We start from the raw sequence: 21397 nt of genomic DNA on the forward strand, positions 1-21397 counted from the left end.
TAAGTTGATAAGAGTATCCAGGGGTTGAGCGTTCTTTGGTAAATTCAATTCGTAATGACTATAAAGCTGAGGTATACTGTAGGTCATAGGGCTATCTGGACTTAATTTTCAAGGTTTGTGCCTTTAATTTTTAGTCATGTATATGTTAATTTCTGAACAATAATCTTTCTCGCTTTTTTCTGTTATTATACAGCTTGCGAAAAAACCAACACCTTTATCTTTTCCTCTGATGATTGAAATTATATTTTAACATGGCTTATGAACTGGACTTGCTAATTTTTAACCACTATTCAGTTTCAGTTTAATGGCTATCCTGAATTTTTTCCTTTTTTTGTTTCTTATCATAACAGACTCTTTGAATTCAGAAAGATGATTGGAAATCGAGAAAGATGTCAGAAGATGGTTTCAAGTGATTATCCAGTATACATTGACAAGGTATTCAAATGAAATAAATGCTATTATAGAACTCTTAGTTTAGTATAAATATGTGGCAAAAATACCGTGAACGTTAAAAGTATAATAACAGTAAACATAAAAAAATGAATATAGAATAGATTTTTTTATTTTATATTTTAAAAATGCTACGTGTATCCTAACTGAATGCTTATAATAATTATTTTCATGTATATTTAGGAGCATATATTTAGTACTTGCCTAAATATAAGAAAATATTTAGGGCTGGATCTTTTTGAGCCTCATTTTTTTTTTTTATCTTTAGGCTCGGGAGGGTTAAACTTTTTAACTATTCAGAAGACTTGTAAGTAATGCAAAGAAGTACTGTAGTTGGAGAATCAGTGCATAAGATATTAGCAAAGCAACTATTAAATTACATCAGGGAAAATAGTATATGATATAGTTAATTGCTGAGAGAATGGTACAAAGAAAATGCTATAAAATTAGAGAAGATGAGAAAATGTTCAGCAGATCCTTGAATAATGTCATTTCATTATAACATTGATAAGATACTGTAGAGACTTAACTTTATAACAATTAGCCTGTGGTAAAACTGGTTTCCTTATACATCGTTTCACTTAAAGTCATAGAACCTGTTGACAATGTTGAGGACTTACTGTATTTGAAGTACTTTTGTTTTTAAGCTACCACATGTTTTTCTGTAAATATTTCTAGGTTTATATAATTGGATAGTAGAGGTATTGTTGGGGAGGAGGTACAAATATGTAGGCTTCATATTCCTCACCATCCTTAGCCAAAGTAACTCTACTTTCATCTCATTTATATACTGGATATCTTTAGATTTCATTTTTCAAATCATCTATCTGTTCCTTCTGTATCTTCCAGATTTAGAACATCTCTCCTTTAAATTTTATTAAATATTTAGGATATGAAGTAAAAATCAAAAACCTCCCATTTCTGCCACTTTCCACCACTCCCAAGGAAGAGTTATTGTTAAGACTTTGGAATACATTTTTATAGATTTTTTTCCCCTCCCACAACCCCTCTCTCATTCTCTCTCAGTTTTTACAAATCAAGGTATAATTCACATGCCATAAAATTCATGCTTTAAAAGTATACAATTCAGTGTTGTTGTTTTTTATTATTACATTACCAGACTGTCACTGTCTCATTCAGAACATTTTTATTGACCCAAAAAGAAAGCCTCTACAAAATTAGCTGTTACCTCCCATTTCCCCAGCCCCCATCTGCTGGCAATCACTAATCCACTCTCTATGGATCCCCTATTCTGGACATTTCATATAAATGGAATCAAATAATATATATAGCCTTTTGTGTCTGGCTTATTTCACTTAGCAAATTTTCAAGGTTCATCTATGTTGTAGCATGTACCAGTACTTTATTCTTTTTTATGGCTAAATAATATTGCATTGTATGGATATATGATATTTTATTTATTTACCTATTGATGGACATTTGAGTTGTTTCTACATTTCAACTATTATGAATAATACTATGAACATTAATATACAAATATTTTTGTGGATATATGTTTTCTGTTCTCTTGGGTATATAGGAATGAAATTGTTGACTGATACGATTATTCTATGTTTAATTTTTCGACAAACTGCCACTGTTTTCCAAAGTGAACCATTTTACATGCCCACTAGCAATATATATATGTACGCGCGCGCACACACACACGCACGCACGCACACACACACTGGTTCCAATTTCTCTACATTCTCATTAATATTTGTACTACTCCTAGCCATCCTAGTGGGTATGCAGTATATTTTATTGTGATTGTGATATGCTTTTCTTTAATGACTATGAGTTTGAGCATTTTTATGTGCTTACTGGCCATTATATCTTCTTTGGAGAAATACTATGAAATTCTTGCCTGTTTTTAATTTGGTTATTAGTCTTTTTAACATTGAGTTGTAGCTTGCTTAATTTTTAAATCTGTATTATGTGTGGCTCTAAAATTTTGTAATACACAATTGCCAAATATAGCTTTAATTTTTTTTAACCAAATTGCCAATTATCCCAACACTATCTGTTGAATTATTATTTGCTTTTCCATTAGTTTGTGCTACCTCCTCTATCAAATAGTTTATTCTCCTAAAATACATAAGAAGAAAACTTTAAAAGTATACTAGGAGGCACAAAGATGACCAAAATGCAAAGACTTTTTGGATTAGAAATTTCATAATATACACGTTAGGTATCCGTACCATTTTCAAAAAATATACATTTATGAATATGTATGTATGTTTGTGTGTATGTATATAAATACATACATACATAGCATACAAACATACATAACATGCATAACATACACACACATACAGTTCAATCTCAAATAAAATATTCAGTTCACAACTTAGGTCCATAAAAGAATCCTAAAGTTATTTTGGGAAGAACCATAAGAGTACAGTCAGACCATGAATACCTGAAAAGGAGGAGCGATAGTTCAGTCATATATCAGTGGTTATTATAAAGCTGCAAGCATGATCAACACAGAATGATATTGGTTCAGAAATAAAAGGCTAATAAGACCTGTAAAGGATTAAAAAATTTTTTTCAAGATTATTTATGAAAATTTGTGAAAATTGGCATGTCATTTGCAAAAAATGTGATTAATAAATGTTGCAAAAATGTGGATTATTTAATAAATGTTGACACAATTGACTAGAATTCATGTTTTAAATAAAGCTGGATGTATATAATAATGACAGACACATTTTTTTTTGCGATTTTAACAAAAATGTGTGACTTTACTGCAAATTTAATTTTAAATATTGGCCTGGTAAAGATTGTTTAAAGGAAGAAACAACTATTTGAAAGGAAAAAACGTTTAGGTATTGAATATTAGCAAATGGCTTTGCTATATCTATAAATGTCACATTTCTCCTTATTTAATGTTTTGCCATGACTTATTACATCAATAATTTACATGAAAATAAGCCATCCTAACATATTTGATATAACCCCTTATTTGATTGTGTAAATTATTTTTATAATTTGTAAACTGTTCCTGTTTACTTTTTTTTTTTAAATCAGTTTCAAGTGTATAGTATATCGGTTAGACATTTATATAGTTTATAGAACGATCTCCCTAGTTGCTCCTTCTCTCCTCTGGTTTGCAACCTAACTGATATATTAGTGCTAACTGCATTCCCTGTGCTGTGCTCCCCGTCCCCCTGACCATTTGTCAACTACTAATGTATACTTCTTTAACCCTTCACTCCATTCTTCCAGCCCTGCAATCATCCATCACTAAATTGTCTTATATTTACTTTTATTTTGCAAAATTCTTCTAGGTAGTATTTTAAGTTATTGCATCACCATTGCATAAATGAGCTTTATTTATAGTTTCCCATCTAGACTGTATGCAGTAAAGGATATAGAAGAAAAAGAAATGTATGCAAATGGAGCCCATGTCTTTAGAATGCAGAGTTGGGCAAGAAAGATACATAGTAGGCACTAAAAATTTTTAATTGAATGGAATTTTTTTTTGCAGAAAAAACATTTATAATAGACTGGACATACATTAATCTAAATGTATACATCTTGGGTTTTGCTTTGCTTTTAGATTGAAGAGCAGTCAGACTGTAAGATACTAGATGGACACTTTGTTTCTCCAATGGCCCACTATGTGCCTGATATCATGCCAATTGAATCTGTTATTGCAAGGTAAAAATTTTTATTCTGAAAGTTAAAGTAGTAAGTTGTTTATGTTCACTTAAAATTATAATATCAATTGCATGTTATTTGAAATTACTTAGCATTAATTACAGTAATTACTTGGCATTCTTCCCTTTAACCATGGTGCAAGAGGACAGTAAAATTATAGCGATTTAGTATACTTTTGAACTTAAGTTGTTATCAACTTATAATATGCTATTATAAACATAAGATGTTTTGTATAAATCTCATGGTAACCATAAAAATAAAATCTGTATGAACGAAAGAGGAAATAAAATATAAGTACATCACTATGGAAAAGCATAAAATCACAAAGGAAGAGAAGAAACAAAGGACACAAAACAGCCAGAAAATAATTAACAAAATGGCTATAGTAAGTCCATACCTATCAATAATCACTTTAAATGTAAATGGATTAAATTTTCCAATCAAAAGGCATGGACTGCTGAATGGATAAAAAAAAGAAGACCCAACTATATTGCTGCATATGAGAGACTCACTTCCAATATAAAAACATAAACAGTGGAAGTGAAGGGTTGGAAACATATTCCATGCAAAGGAAACAGAATAAAGCAGAGATAGCTATACTTATACAAAATAGACTTTAAGATAAAGGTAGTGATAAGAGACAAAAAAGGTCATTATATAATGAAAAAGAGGCCAATCCAACAGGAGGATATAACATCTCTAAATATCTATGTGCCCAACATTGGAGCAAATTATATAAAGAAATTATTAACAGACCTGAATGAAGAAATAGACAACAATACAATAATAGTAAGAAACTTCATTACTCCACTTTCAACAATGGATAGATCATCCAAACAGAAAATCAATAAGGAAATCGAACTTCAAATAAATGGCTGTTAATTAGCAGCCATTTACAGACTATTGTATCCAACAGCAACAGAATACACATTCTTTTTAAGTGTACAAGAAACATTCTCCAGGATAGATCATATGTTAGCCCACAAAACAAGTCTTAATAAATTTAAGAAGACTGAATCAAATCAGGCATCTTTTCTGACCACATTGGTATGAAACTAGAAATCAAATACAAAAAGAAAACTGGAAAATTTGCAAATATGTAGCATTTCAACATGATACTAAATAACCAATGAGTCAAAAAAGAAATGAAAAAAAAAATACCTTGAGGCAAATGACAATGGAAATGCAACATACCCAAACTTACGGGATGCAGCAAAAACAGTTCTAAGAGCAAGGGTCACAGAGATATAAACACATTAAGAAAAAAGAAAGATCTCAAACAACACTTTACACCTAAAGGAACTAGAGAAAGAACAACAAACTAAACTCAAAGCCAGTAGAAGGAAGGGAATAGTGTAGATCAGAGCAGAAATAAATGAAATAGAGACTATAAACATAATAGAAAAGATCAATGAAATTAAGCACTGGGTTTTTGAAAAGATAAAGTAGGCAAACTTTTTAGCTAGACTCACCAAGAAAAAAAAAGAAAAGAGAAAAAGATCTCATTTATATATGGAATCTTAAAACAAACAAACAAAACCCCCTCAAACTCATAGAGAAAAGAGATTGGTGTTCTCAGAGATGGGGGTTTGGAGGGTGGGCAATGAATGAAGATGGTCAAAAGGTACAAACTTTCAGTCATAAAATAAATAAGTCTTGGGGATATAATGTATAGCATGGCGGCTGTAGTTAATAACACTGTATTGTATATTTAGACATTACTAAGAGAGTAGATCTTAAAAGTTCTCATCACAAGAAAAAGAATTGTGATAGGTGATAGATGATAACTAGATTTATTGTTGTGATCGTATCATTGAATCATTATTCTGTACATCTGGAACCAATAACATCTTAAATATCAATTCTCTCTCCTTTTTTTTTTTTTTTTTAAAGAGACCTTGGAAGCTGGAAATGGGAAGCCATCAAGATCTACATGTATACTTCCCTTTCCTGGGTGCTTTATGGGTCTCTTATCTCTGCTTTATGACCCATGTGCATGCCATTTCTTGGTTTCTCATGCAACCACAACAAAACAAGAGCTGCTTCACACAGCTTCCATTTTCAAAAGCCTAACACATTTTAAGTAAAGTCTGTCTCAATTCTAGGTTACCAAAAGAGTAAATCTTATTGCCATAATTTGGCCTACACTTGGCAGAGGAGCTCATGTGGCCTGTACCCATTCATCATGGGGCTCTGGAAAAAAGAGTTCATTCCCATGAGCACAAAGCAGAAACCTTCTTGAATATATTTGTTTATATTCTATCCGGCAGTTTATTGACAATAGTTAACTAGTGATATTGTCCCTTGCCCAAGCAAAGTAATCAAGCTCAGAATTGTAGTTTATGTTACCTGTGAATGCAGCCACCTAAAGGGTTCCGTTTTCTAAGACTTAATAATATACATTGATGTCCCTACAAAATAAGAAAATTTAAAGTTGTGGTATTGAACAAGATAAAAAATAATTACAATATAGTCAGTGTTTATATTGTAATTGAATATTTTAATATCCTAACACAAAGCAAATATATAATATCTTCATTGTTTTTAGGCAAATAGTTTAGTCAATTTCTATTTGAATGTCAAAATTCTGAATGATCTTTTCTTCCAAATAATTTAATCATAAAACTTTAAGAAATGAAAGTTTGTCTTAAAAGGCTTTTTTCTTTTTTCTTTTTTTTCTTCTGTATTAAAAATTTTAAAGAGCATTCACTAATGTGTTTTATTTTAAATAGGTTCCAATTTATTGTGCCTAAAGAATGGAACAGCAAATATAGACCCGTATGCATTCACCTTGCTGGAACAGGAGATCACGTAAAGCTTTATAATAACATCTAATCCCTAATTTGTCAACATACTCTCCTAGGCAGATGTGGTTGTTTTTTAAGTGTGTCATCTTTTCTTTCTGTAGCATTACTGGAGACGACGAACACTGATGGCACGTCCCATGATTAAAGAAGCCCGGATGGCTTCTTTGTTGCTAGAAAACCCTTATTATATCCTTTTGTGGTACCCAGAAATCTTTTATGTATAGATTTAGTCATCAAAACGAATGCTAGATAGTAGCCACTTTTTCTAAATGAGTTAAATTCATTCATCAGTTCAGAAAGTACTTAAGAATGACATGAAAAATTGTTTCATGTCTTAAAAACCGAAGTAAGGATTGTGCTTGTTTTATAATCAAGATAAATTGTATGTCTATTTTCTATGAAACTTATGTTGAATTTTAATATTAATAAGTCAAATGTTTGCTATTAAGGAAACCCTCATGTTTTAAATGCATTTACATTTTTTAAGTATCAGCTGAGGTTTAGAGCAGTTCTTAACTTAATTTTCAAGATGATGTCAGACTGTACCCAGAAGAGGAAATGAAACTGATGTACAGATATAAAGAAATGCTCAACGTTGTTGGTAATAAGAGAAATATAAAGTTAAAACAACAGTTACCAAAGATTTAAAAAATAAAACACAGTAGTCATGAGGCTATTATGAAATGGGCACTTTCATTACTGATGACTGTCAATATCAGTTCAGCTCTTTGGGAAAGCATTTTTACCATATGCATTGTGAGCCTTAAAAAAATCTGACTTCTCTTGACAGTGATTTTCATCCTGAGACATTTATTCTAAAGATAAAATACTAAGAAAAGAAAACAATAGGAGAAAGATATATAGTTTTATTTATAATAGTAAAACTTTAGAAATAGCTTAAGTGTCCAACAATCACAAAACAGTTAAGAAAATTGGTTCACATTATTCAATTGGTTGTGTTATGTTTACTTCTTTACCACTTACTACTCATATGACCTTGGACCTGTTACTTAACCTTCAGTACCTCAATTTTTTTGTTGGCAATGGGAATGATCTCTTAGGTTACTCACAGTATTATATAGTTAATACTGTATAAAATAGAGCCTGGTAAATAAGCATTCAGTAAATTTTAACAGTTGATTATTATTTAAAAATTTCACACTAATGGATAAAAAGTACCTGTAATGCAAAAATAGGATATAAAATTCTACAGTACGATGTATCAAAAAAAAAAAGAAGAATAAAGAAAAACAAAATCCATTAAAAGAATTATGCAAAAGGAAAAATACTGGAAAGAAATACACCAATATATTAATATAGTTATCCATAAATAAAAGTTTTTTTTCTAATAAGCCTGTGTTTTCCAGATTTTCTCTAATAAACATATAAATGAAATAAACCATTTTAAAATTAAGTTGAAGATTGCACAATCCTATAAATATGCTAAAAACATTGCATTGTACACTTTTAATGGGCGATTTGTGTGTTATATAACTATATTTCCTTAAAGCTGTTTAAAAAAGCAGTTAAGTTGAAAAATCTGAGAACTCTAAAAAGCATATGTGAGGTAACTAGAAAACAGTTATTTCAGTATTAAATTGTCTTCAACTTGAACTATTTTGCTAAAGTTAATGTGTTTTGAGATACAGAGAGTAATTATTTTAAAACTTTCTCTTTGACCCACATTCTTAAATGGCTGCAGGAAACCCAAGGACCAAATGTAAGTATATGTCCTATTCACTGTTGCAGTCTTTATACTGAATTTTCAGTGATATTAAAATATTTAGTAGTATTTAGTTAATCATTTCTAAGTTTAATTTTCAAGTATTATTGGGGGAAAATTATAAAACTCTATAGTAGGAATGTTAACTTATTTTTACTTTAAGCTTTTCATTTTAAATGTCTAATGAATATATAAATATTTTAGTAGGCTGACTGAAGATATATTTTATTTGTAAAAGTTTAACTGAATAAATGATAAATTTTTCTTTTTAAAGTACATTTATTTTGTAAAATTAAACACTGCCCTTTTTATTCTTACAATGCATAATAACGTAGGTAATCTGAAAATAAACTTTCTCTTCTTGGTCTCTTGAAATGATGAACTTTGAAGGTAATTATTTTGCATTTTTATAATCTATATTGTGTTTAGTTTTGATTCATTTATTAAGTATTTGACCCTAGACACTGTATAAAAGAGCAAACTCAGGTGGACCTGAGAATTCAAACTGTCAAACCAGGGCAAAATAAATAATTGGGAATTGGTGGAGGCGGAGGGGAGGGGCCGCTGACTTAAAGAGGAGAAAAAAAAAATCAGGAATTATGTGATCATAGAAAATCGGAATGAAGACATGAAACAAATATAAGGATAAATGGGCTCTTTTTTGATGGAACATGAGTATAATCTGTTTTAACATAGAGTAGTGTATTTTTCATAAAGAGAAGCCCTGCCTGTGTATGCACTCATGAGCTCTGAGTGGATGTGGTAGGAGGACTGTGGTGGACGTAAGCTCTTGGGGGCCAGAATTCTTTTTTTTAACAACTTGGCATCCCTGTGGCACATGGTTCTTTGCATAGGCCTATAATAAATAACCATTGATAAAACGAATTGTTGTACACTTAGGGGTTTCATTTAATAGTCAATTATGTATGTCTTTATATGAAATAAATTTTGAAAAATAGATTCTACTTGGTCACTTTAGTGATAAAACAATACTGTTTTCTCTCACCATTTAAGAATAGTTCTGGAATCTAAAGATGTAATTAAGTACTTATAAGGAAATGTACTTTCATGTAAAATCAGTTTCTAAAACAAAAAATCCAATTAAATCGGTCTTTATTTAATCGAAATATGTATTTTTATAAAAATTTCTTTTCAATGTTTTATTATAATTTTAAATTGTTTATTTATAAACTTAAGCAACATACTTCAGTTTTTTGGTAATACATGAGCCTAGTATTTGGTTAAATTCTTTACATTGCTTTTTAAAAAATGTTATACTTTAAGTTCTATTGTAGTACTTTCTAAGTGGGGACAACTGTAAATTTGTTTTTTTCTTATATCAATAGTAGTAATTTAAAAATTGGCAGAATAGAACTATTATTTTCCCATAAATGGTCTAACAGTTCTTAAAATATTATCAAATATGATTTTGTTTTCTGGACTTCAGAATAGTTAAATAGCTGAAATAAAAATTATATGCCGTAGAGCAGATACAACTTTCTAAATGTAAGTTTTAGGTGATTAATATGTAGAACAATATTAGCACCACTTTAATTCAATCACTTAGTCTGTTGTTTTACTTAGCTATCCTCCTCCTTTAAAAGAAGACATTGAAGTCTAGCTTCCTGTAGTAAATTTACATATTAAAATGTAAATACAAAAAATAATTTTCTTTTTTGTTTTGTGAGGCTAGAAGGTCCAGCTTAAAGAACGTGTCAGACCTGTTTGTGATGGGAGGAGCTCTTGTTTTAGAGTCCACAGCTCTCTTGCACTGGCTGGAGAGGGAGGGCTATGGACCTCTAGGAATGACCGGGATATCCATGGGAGGACACGTAAGCCTTTCATTTCAGCTGATATTTAATTGCGATTATAAGATCTGGGGAATCTAGTTATTTCAAAATTTCACTTTAGGTATAGAATTTAGGTTTGGTGAAAGCAGAAACATTCTAAACTTTCTTTCCAGTTGTGAAGTAATGGCATTATTTTTTTGTATGATTTATGTAGACAATGATTGTGCTTACTCCACAGTTATAGCTCAAGTATTGGATTTAATATTCTATTAAAAGCTGATTATAAACAACTTAAGTTTCAAGCATGTCTTATTTTGCTGTTAAATTGGTGAAAAGAGCTCATTCAGAAAAGACTCTTCACTGATCTCTTACCTCTATCCCTAGCACCACCAACTTATTTTGCTTGTGTCTTCTAGAGTGTACTAAAGTGGCCTCCTAATTGGTTTCTCTATCTCTACTCTTTAATTAATATTTTTCTTAACAGCTTTTGTCCACCCTAGCGATCTTAATAAATCTGGTCTCTGCTCTGTCCTGCTTAAAACCTGCCCGAGGCCTGCTGTTGCCCTGGGCTTAGCTACGCTGGCTGCTGGGGCCCTTCTAGTGCCTCCTCCCTTTCCTTTTACCTGACTGAATAACAGCTTGCTTCTCTAGTTCCACTTTAGAGCTTGCTTTCTATGAGAAGCTCTTCCTGACTCGCAGCCTTCCTTGCTCCAGAGTACATTTCATCTCCCATTATTAGTACTTATTTCACTATACTGTGATTAGTACTTGTTTAGTAGTCTGTCTGCTCTGTAAAGCAGTAGATTTAGTGAGGGCCAGGAATGTAATCTGGTTCATCATCTGGATATATTAGTCACTCAGTACATTAACAATTGTATCATTTGCTGTAAGATCTTAATTTGAGTTATAAAATTAAGTTCAAAAACTTTCTCAAATTCATAATTACCACCAAAAAGTGAAGCTGGTAAAATTAGCTTCAAGAACTTACTCAAATTCAAAAGTATAAGACAATGAAAACGAAGGATGGAAAAGGATTTATTTTCCTACCTAGTAGTGTTTTCTGTTGTTATGACTTAGGTCAGGACCTTATAATTTCACCTGGATACTGCCTCTTAACTGGTTTTCTTATCTCAAATGTCATCCTCTAATGAATCCCATAAACTACTATCATTTTTGCTCCCTCGAATCACTTCTTTGGCAGTGCCACTCTTTGCCCACACCTCTTTATTAACCCCCCTTTATCTACAGGGCAAAGGGACCTCAAATCTGAGCACGATCAACCTTTCCAGCAGTACCTATCTCCCTGACCCCACTGGCCACATGTGCCCTGGTGACCAGCCGAATTGAAGTATATTGCCTGTTCCCCTACCAAACTCTGCTTTCTTACCATCTTGCCTTTGATCATACTGTCGTCTTTATGTGGAAGACAAGACCCATGTTTCATTTCCCCTAAAAGATACAACCATTTCATGAAGTCTTCTCTGATTCCTCTAGCCAAAAATAACTTTTTGACTCTCTAAACACATTATGTTGTATCAGTTATATATTCTGCTTTGTAGTTTACCAAGTTCTTGGCATCTCTCAGTCAACTTCAAGGGTCTGAGATCTTATAGCTGTGATTTTGCGATAACCGAGCAAGTAACTTAGGTGGTCAGTGTGCTTAACCTGTTACCCAGCATCTACATCTCGGCCTATTAGCTTTATGTTTTCCCAGTAGGAAGTAGCTCTCTGTGAAGGATCTGGAAGTTACTTAAAGTTTTCCAATATACTTTATTGCTTTTCTAAGTTATATATTGTTGTTGAATTTATGATTTGAGAAGTTCGAAGAGGTTGCTGGATATTCTCATGAGTCTATAGAGACTTGTGTTCGTGCCTTATCTCACCAACTACTACACAAAGTTCTAGTTAATATTATTTTTTTATTTTAATGAATAGAAAACTTAAACAGAAGCCGTCTAACTGACTGTGTTAACATATTACAGATGGCTTCCTTAGCGGTATCCAACTGGCCTAAGCCCATGCCATTGATTCCATGTCTGTCTTGGTCCACAGCATCTGGGGTCTTCACTACGGTAACTTAATTATAATTAATATTTAGATAGTTATATGTGATTAAAGGTAATTGTTTGGGGGGCTCCCAGAACCACCCTCAGGTTTGGCGATTCACTAAAAGGAATCACAGGACTCAGCATGTGGTGGTATCATAACTAAAAACTCGTTAAAACAAAATGATACAATACAAAATCAGCAAAGGGAAAGGTACACAGGGCAAAGTCCAGAGGATACCAGGCATGGGCTTTCACTGGAGTCTCAAGATGAGTTTGATACTTCCAGCAATGAATTGTGACAGTGTGTGCAAAGTATTGTCTATTAGTGTACCTTGCTTGAGCCGAGGAGTCCAGGGTTTTCATCAGGGGTCAGTCACTTAGGCACCCTCTGCCTAGCATGTACCAAAATTACAGAAGGAAAGCAGGTGTTCAGCAGAAACTATATTGTTTGTACAAGCAGTTCAGGCACAGAGACCTGCTTTATCATTTAGGAAGTTTTATATCAGGATGAAGAACTGCTTATTAGTCAAGTTCCCAGACTTTAGTCAAGGGCCAATCTTACAAGCAGGCCTTTCTAAAGATGGGAAACTTTAAGCCTACTACGTTAACTCTTCTACACAGTAATAATAAAAATTTTTAGACAGAATATTCTGTGGTGTGATTTGATCTTAGTTTGTTATTTCAGGGCGTGCTGAGTAAATCAATCAACTGGAGGGAGCTGGAAAAACAGTATTATACACAGACAGTTTATGAGGAAGAAATTATTCATATGCTTGAATATTGTGGAGTAAGTATTTTTAATTTCTGCATAACATTGGGAGAAAAGTTGTGTTTAATGATACAAATTTTTAAAAGAATTGCAGTTTTTTAAGAAAGCAGTACTATTTGTTACCGTTTAAAAATTCATTTTAAAATAAAATACAGATACAGAAGATCATGCAAAGCAGATGTGTAGCTAACTACATTTATTAAATGGCAAACACACTTGTAATAAATAGAACTTGACTGTCGGGCTCAGAAACTGACTACCAGCCTGGAAACTACTTCCGTGTGTCCTAATCAAAGGCCCCTATTCCCCTACTATCAGTTATCATAATCCTGATTTTTATAGTAATTACTTCATCTTTAAAATGATTTTATTGTCCAAAAGTATACCCCTAGACAATATAGTTTTTATTAGATGTTTCTTTTCAATATCTTTTAATCTGTAAGTTCTCTTCCATCCCTTTCTTTCCCTTAAAATTTTTCTATTGAAGAACTCGGCTTATTTACCTGTAGAGTTTCTCACAGTCTATAGAGTTTTCTGATTGCATCCTCATGGTCCAGTTTAGCATGTTCCTCCATGTGCTATATTGGCTGCAAATTGGCAACTAGATGTATAGGCTTGATTAAAGTTTTTCTTTGGTAAGAATATGGGAAGCATATATTTTGTTGTCTGTTGTTTGTGGTTTAAGCCTTCATTGATGTGTAATGCCTGTGTCATTTTATTTGTTGGGGGTTGCAAAATGCTGATATTCTAATTCTGTCATTAGTTTGAAGAAAAATGTACTTACCTCATGTCTTATGTAATAATTCAGTTCATATAGGAAAGGCAGGATAAATGCTTGATTCTCTTAATTTGCCAGTATGATGAATGGCTTCCCTATTACACTGCGAAGGTGACCAATTCTTTTCATGAATTTTCTTTCTTTTAATGAATTTAAAAATTTTGCACAATCACAATGAAAGTTACAGAGAATCTCAAGAAATCGCAGAAAGGGAGTTTTTCTATCAATGAGGACTTTTCATTTATAATTATATCACTTATCAACCTCATTTATAAAGTTAAGTCTACCTTGCATAACCTCAAAGAGTAGTTAATTTCTTGCCTTAGAACTCTGTTAGAAAATAGTTCTAACTACTAGTTAGTTCCCTGTGGTCAACTACCCATATAATCAGAAAGATACCTACATTTGAGACCTTAAAACATGGGTTTTTTAAAGGGAGGTTTATAAATTTCGGTCATTGGAAATGGCAGTGTATTCTTACCCAGCACTACCTTCTCTGTGCCTCTGACTTGGTGGTTGTATATAAGAGTCTTTTTGTCTGTTAGAGCTAGTTTAGAGCATTGAATATGCAGAAATGTCAAGATGGCTTCCTTCTGTTTTTGTTTTAAAACCTGTTTTCCCTATCAAAAGAAGTTTGTTAGTGTGCTATTCTGAGTTATTAATTCTCAGATGCTTTGATCTTACATGCCTCAGTCTGGATGGCTTTAGTGATTTGTTCTGTTAACCAGGTTGCTTTCATTTTCTTTTTTCCTTGCCCTCAACCAAATTTTCATTCTTTTTAAAAATAGATTGTATAGTCATATAGTTCAAGCATCAAAATATTAAAAAGTAGTGAAACAATTATCCTTTTTCCCAATTTGCCTAGGTCCTATCTTCCTCAACAAATAACCCACTATATAATTGTTTAATATTCGAAGAAATTTTCAAACCAATTGAAATATGTATTATCTCTTTCCTTTTTAATGAATTTTACACAGATATTTCCTTTTCTTTTTTTACTGTCACATATAGTCTGTTATAGGGATGGATGCACCATGAATTATTTACCAGTACTCTTGATGTGCATCTTACGTTTTTTCTCATCTTTCACTATTAAAAAACAATGCTACAATGAGTGACTCATGCATACATCATTTCACAATTGCAAATTCCTAGACATTTTGTTGTTGCTGAGTTGAAGGGGATATATATGCATTTGTAATGTGGTTAGATTTTGTCTAGTTCTAGTTGCGCCAGTTTATGGCAGGAACATGTGTGTCTTTTTCCCACTAAGTTCACAAATCCAGTGTATTATCAAACCTACAAATTTTCTCAACCTGATAATGACAATTGGTAGTTTTTGTTCAATTTACTTAATTTTTAGTGAATTTGAACATGTTTATAAATTTAAGAGCAATCTGTATTTTTTTTTCTCTGACGGTATATGCATATCCTTTGCCCCTTTTTTCTGTTATGATTTTGGGCTATTCACTTGTTTCTTAAGTTAAATCAATTAGCTCTTTGTCATATAGGTTACAAATATATTTTCCCAGGCTATCATTGTTGTCTTTTGTCTTTGCTTTTAGCATTTGACACAGTTTAGTTTTACTTAAATTCTATTGTTTTTATAAGTCCTTAAACTGAGGACATACTTTTGAGATTTTAAAAGGCAATGTATTTTCCTTGATAATTTTAATTCTTGATAATTTTATCCTGGCATTAATACATCAGCCACTCCAAATCCCTAAAAAAGAATATAACAGGATATACTCTTAAGATTTTTGGAAGTTCTAGTAGATCATGATTTCCAAACTTTAGCAATAAAAACATGAGACAGAATAAATGATACCCTTTATTGTTCAGTAGGAAACATTTAGCAGTAAAGTATGTCATTCATCTTAGTTCTCAGTTAAATTTTGACATCTTTTCAAGTTTTTTCTTTAAATTGTGGTAAAATATGCACAACATAAAACGTAACATTTTAACCATTTTAAGTGTACAGTTCAGTGGTATTAAGTACATTCACATTGTTATACGGCCATCATCTCCATCATCACCATCCAAGTGCAGAATTTTTCATCTCTTTAAACAAAATCTGTCCCCATTAAACAACCTAACTATTCCCTGTCCCTGCCCCACGCCTGACAACCACTATTCAACTTTCTGCCTCTATGAATTCGACTACCTTAGGTTCCCCATAAAGGTGGAATCATAATATTTGTCCTTTTGTGCCTCATTTATTCATTTAGCATAATTGTCATCAAAACTTATCTATGTTTTAGCATGTCAGAATTTCCTTCCCCTTTAAGACTTAATCCATTGTGTATATACCACATTTTTTTCTCTTTTATTCATTGATGGGCATTTGCGATTTCCTTATTTTAACAGGTTATTAAATAAAATACTATATTATATTAAATTATGTTTTCTTTTCTTCCCTGTATTCAGACAGATTCTTTCAAAATGGGACAGGAGTTCGTGAAATGCTTCCCTAGCAGTGCAGACAAGCTCACTAACCTTAGTATGGTTTCTAGAATTTTAAATTTAGATATGACAGACCAAGTTGTATCCCCAAAACCTGCTGAGTGCCATAAATCGAGTAAAACATCTTTCAGTGCCACATCAGAAAGACTCTTGTTACAAGATACCTCTAAGATGGAATGCTTCAAGCAAACACTTCCAACCAACAACAGTAGTTATACAAGTTGTAATCCTCAGGCATACCACCTACTCAGTAAAGAACAAAGAAGAAAAAATCTTCAGAAAGAATCTTTAATATTTATGAAAGGAGTCATGGATGAATGTACTCATGTAGCAAATTTCTCAGGTATGGATTTTTATATGAAATTGAGAATATCTGCTGATGTGTAAATATTTGTGAAATAATTTTAAAGATACTTTATAATTTTGTATTTTCAGGAGTATATTTATCAGCTCTAGAATGTGTTTTTCAAGATAAGTTGATTATTTAAATATATATTCTTGAAAATCTAAGGCCATATTATTAGTTCATTAAAACCACTGGATTTTCAGCTGCTTTAGAATTTTCATCTCACTATATTAGAGATGAATATTGATATTATAGTTGTATTTATCTTAACAAAAGTTCTAGTTTGAGAAATGTTTCATTTACTGTGTTGTACGATATACTGTATTTCTAATATAATTGATAGTACTTCTAGAAAAACCTTAGAGATTTTTTAAAGTATGTATGTTGCATTTTTTAAAAAAATCCTTTACCTAGTTCCAGTTGACCCAAGCCTCATCATAGTGGTTCAAGCCAAAGAAGATGCCTATATTCCACGAACAGGAGTTCGAAGTCTACAAGAAATTTGGCCAGGCTGTGAAATTCGGTATCTAGAAGGGGGTCACATTAGTGCTTATCTTTTTAAACAAGGACTCTTCAGGTAAGATGATTCGTCTAAATAGGTGTCTATTTATTTGTTGTTTGTTACTGGATTTTTTTTTGTGTAACAAATAACATAAAAGATTGGGTATTTTCATCATACATTTTAGTCTTATTTCTTCCCTGCCTCCCTCAATCTCACATTGTGGTACTCTCTCCTTTCTTGTCCTCTTATGTTTCTTTTTTTTTTTTCTTTTTTCTTTTCTTTTTTTTTTTTTTTTTAAGAGAACTAGTAGCATATAATAGGCAGGCTTTATTGTGTGGTTTCCCCTCTTCGCATGCGTATGACAGGTATTTTAGGGAGTAGGGAGGAATACCAGGTTTATAAAACTTGCTTAATGCATCTTGAGTTTTTCACTCCACTCTGATGTTCTCTCAGAATGGTCTGAGCATCTGTGGAAAATCCAGCAGTATTTTTCAGTAGCAAGTGAGTACCTGACTAAGTGAGTAGTGAAATATTGGTTTTACTGTTGTTAATAACCTATTATGATTCCACTATTCCTTATAACTCATAAAAACTTTATGCTATAACTAGTTTTTTGGTATACTGCATTATTTCTACCTCTATTCAATTTGATCATAAAAGGTGTCCTTGGACTATAATAATTATAATTAATGGTTAAATAAACTAGTTAATATAAAGTGCTTAGATCAGTGCCCTGTGTATAATAAAGTGTTTCAAAAACTTCCATCTGAATAGCTATGTTTGCCATGTTTTAATTCTTTTTAATAATTCTTTGTTGTTACTTATTTAGTTCAACTTATAGATATCACTTTTTAGATGTCCAGAGTAATTCTTTAAGTCTGTAATGTCCTGAAGCATGTAATAAACCTTTCTTTTTATTATACAATGTTTTAAAAATTATTTATTCAGCATTTGAGTCCCTGTTAGTTGCTGAGTGAACAGACTACCTACTCATTGTGACCCTCTGGCACAGCAATACTAAAACAAAAAAACAAACAAGAATTGTGAGCACTTAGGGTTGCTAGGGTTGCTCAAGTAGGTCTAAAGTTCTATTTGTGAATGCAGACAACCGACATGCTTGCTTTAGTAAATCAGTATCGAATTTATTTTTCTCTTTTATGTATCTAAATGGGAATGTGGCTGGGAGGTATTAGGAAGAATAGATATAATCAAAGTCCACTGTAAAAACTAACAAGTGTTCATTTAAAGGCTTCATTTGAGAAAGAGAGAAATGTTAGCTGTTACTGTGTGCCAGGTACTAGAGCAGTTGCTTCATATGTTATTCACCCCTTTATATAAATACAGCGGACAAAAAAGATGAAATAGCTTTCTCAGGTGGAGTCACTACTAAGTTCTTTGGCCACTCCTACTCCCCACCAGTCACTTCAAAACTTTGAACAAAGTTTAGATGATATTGGAATAGAATTTTTTAAAATTCATTTTTTTTTCACTCACTAGATGTAAAAGAAGCTATTTTTTTGTGTGCTTTGATATTTTCTTTTAAGTTATTTAGAACTGATTGCTACTGTAAGTGAATAGAGATTATTAAAATGATCTAAAAGGTATATTTATACCTTTCCTAACCACCCTCATACCATTTACACAAGCCTACATTGCAAGCTTAGGCATCAGGAGATCAAATAAATTTATTCTAGCAGAGCAAGTATCCAGGACTAAAGCAGAGGAAAAACCTGTCCAGTAGACAGACATCTCAGGGCCCTCTCTCACCTGCAGTCAACTACTGCTCTCATACTTGCCCTAAAACAAAACCTCTTAATGTATTTACACCGATATGCCTATGTCCATCTTTAATTTCTTTTCCTTCTAATTGTTATATTTTACAAGAGTCCATTTTTGAGCCAAACATATATAAGTGTGATGGAAAGCTGTCTTCCCAACATACTGGAAATCATAATCTATTAAGAGGCTGCCAGTTTTAAAGACTGTATCTTTTTATAATCTCAATCTTTTTTAAGGATGTGGGGAAATACTTAGTCAAATGTGTAAGATATAGAATATGATATCATAGTTATTTAACTGGGTAAAAATATAGACATATGCATTAAAAAAAAAAAAGCCTGAAGGAAATACATGAAAACATTAAAGTAGATACCTTAGAGTGGTGGGGTTCTGACTTTTTCCCCTTTCTGCATTTTTGGATTTTCTGAACATTCTCCAATGAAAATGTAGAATTTCACAACATGAAAAAACCAAAGCTAGCTTTAAAAATAGTATGTTATGGACCTGGGCCAGATCAATTTGACTATTCCTTTCCAATTAAAATATTAAAATACCTAATAAGTTAATGTAAGAAACTAAGGCTTTTGATTTTAAGTTCAGTTGCTAGGAACATGTTTGTTTTAAAAAGAGAAAGCATCTATACCATAATCTGAAATAGATTGAATATACATTCTGAAAAGTTATGTAGCCAGTTAATATTCAAGAAGTCACAAAAAAGAAACCAGTTCCTTTATTATTTTATGTATTGCACATATATGTAAACATATATAAATCTGAAGGCACAAAAAGTGCTTTACAGGAAAAAATGGTGCTTCTGAATTGTAAATACATTTGCGGTTTTCCAGTGGTGGTGAAGTAACATGGATACAAACACCCTCAGGTAAGTGCCTCTTTCATAGCTATCTGAAGAGGTCAAGTTGAAAGCCACAGGTAATTCTGGAAATAACCTATAGTAGTAAAAGCACTGCCCTCGCCCCCCCACCCCCGCCACCTTTGCTAGTTATTAGTTTTTCTTTCATTTTTAATTGTAGACGGGCCATCTATGATGCATTTGAACGCTTTCTCCATAAATATGCTAACTAACTGGATCACTGTATGTAAGCAGTGTGGGCATCACGCTTCTTACGAAAGGAGTTTCATCCTCTGATGATGTGAAGAATAAGCAGACAGCACTATATATTTAATTGCTATCAATTTTAGTCTGGAATTCAGTATTACAGACAAGTCAAATGTAATCTTCAAATGCATTTGAATAACTAAACCAATATTTGGATGAGATGATGATGAAGTGTTTTGTTACTGTTTGTGGGAATCCCACATACGCAATATATAGTCTATTACTATTTATGAAAACTTAACATTTTTAATTATGAATAATTTATTAATTTAAAATAAATTTATTCATAGAAACTGCATTGGTTTTTACGGAAATGCTCAAACAGCTTGTACTATAACTGTCTGTATTGTATACCCTTATGTGATATTTCTACTATTGACTTGCTTTGAGAAACATGTTTCTCTCTTTTATGGATCCACAGTGAATTTATAATCTTATTTTCACCTTTAATTTTCTGCTATAGAAATACTTATGATGTATAAAACTGGTATTAACTTTGAACTCTAAAATATCCTGATTGTTTCTTATTTAAGTGTTTTTAATAATTAAAATTAATGTGGGAATGCAGATAAGATGCATAAGACTTGACTAAACTTAAAAACTGCCAAATATCAGATTAGAAAAAAAATGCCAAACATATTTCCCCTACATGAAAAATGAAAATATCTGTTGTATTAATTGACAGATATTGTCTTAACATTTTCTTATATACCTACTCCAGGTTTGCTAAACATCTAACTTTACTTTAGGCCAAGAACTTAACAGCTTTGACTTTTTAATTTAAAAAATTAATGGCTGCAATGAAATCAATTTGTCCCAAATAACTTTTACAGAAAAGATAAAACTATGAACTTTCTTAAATTGAAGGATCACATAGCTAAATATGGTGCTTTCTTTTTATGATAAACTCAAGCTGAGAGCTAAAATATTCTTAAAAGTAGAAACTATTTTTAGGTATTGTGTTAATAAGGCTTGGAAAAAATATTTTCAATTTTGTTTGATATCTGTGTTGTCTATAGATTATTTTTAAATATGTATTCCTAGTCTAGTAGAATATTTAAATTATAATGTGCCTTTGTAGCATTTTTAAATGTGATTTTATTTGTCACTCCAATGCCTCCACCACTTAATAAAACTATTAAAAATTATTAATAGAGGAGTT

The 21397-nt window shown here is 31.9% G+C and overlaps 1 protein-coding gene across 6 annotated transcripts in view; it reads left to right on the forward strand.

Moving 5' to 3' along the window:
• The window catches only part of ABHD18 (abhydrolase domain containing 18), a 35251-nt gene extending 13868 nt beyond the window's left edge, over positions 1-21383 (forward strand). For 4 of the 6 annotated variants that reach the window (XM_016148104.2, XM_016148103.2, XM_016148105.2 and 1 more), the window contains 11 exons: positions 351-435; positions 4013-4113; positions 6846-6924; positions 7022-7106; positions 8613-8640; positions 10337-10475; positions 12416-12505; positions 13167-13268; positions 16456-16834; positions 17252-17414; positions 20150-21383. In XM_016148104.2, the coding sequence (XP_016003590.2) occupies positions 351-435; positions 4013-4113; positions 6846-6924; positions 7022-7106; positions 8613-8640; positions 10337-10475; positions 12416-12505; positions 13167-13268; positions 16456-16834; positions 17252-17414; positions 20150-20201 (1303 nt within the window). In that variant the 3' untranslated portion in view covers positions 20202-21383. Of the gene's footprint in view, positions 1-350; positions 436-4012; positions 4114-6845; positions 6925-7021; positions 7107-7505; positions 7522-8242; positions 8488-8612; positions 8641-10336; positions 10476-12415; positions 12506-13166; positions 13269-16455; positions 16835-17251; positions 17415-20149 lie in introns of those variants that run through there. The other 2 variants (XM_016148107.2, XM_016148108.2) reach the window with 2 other exon arrangements.
• Positions 21384-21397: the final 14 nt, after the last annotated feature.

The sequence above is a fragment of the Rousettus aegyptiacus genome, unplaced genomic scaffold, assembly GCF_014176215.1.
Source record: "Rousettus aegyptiacus isolate mRouAeg1 unplaced genomic scaffold, mRouAeg1.p scaffold_m13_p_16, whole genome shotgun sequence".
NCBI classification, from domain to species: domain Eukaryota; kingdom Metazoa; phylum Chordata; class Mammalia; order Chiroptera; family Pteropodidae; genus Rousettus; species Rousettus aegyptiacus.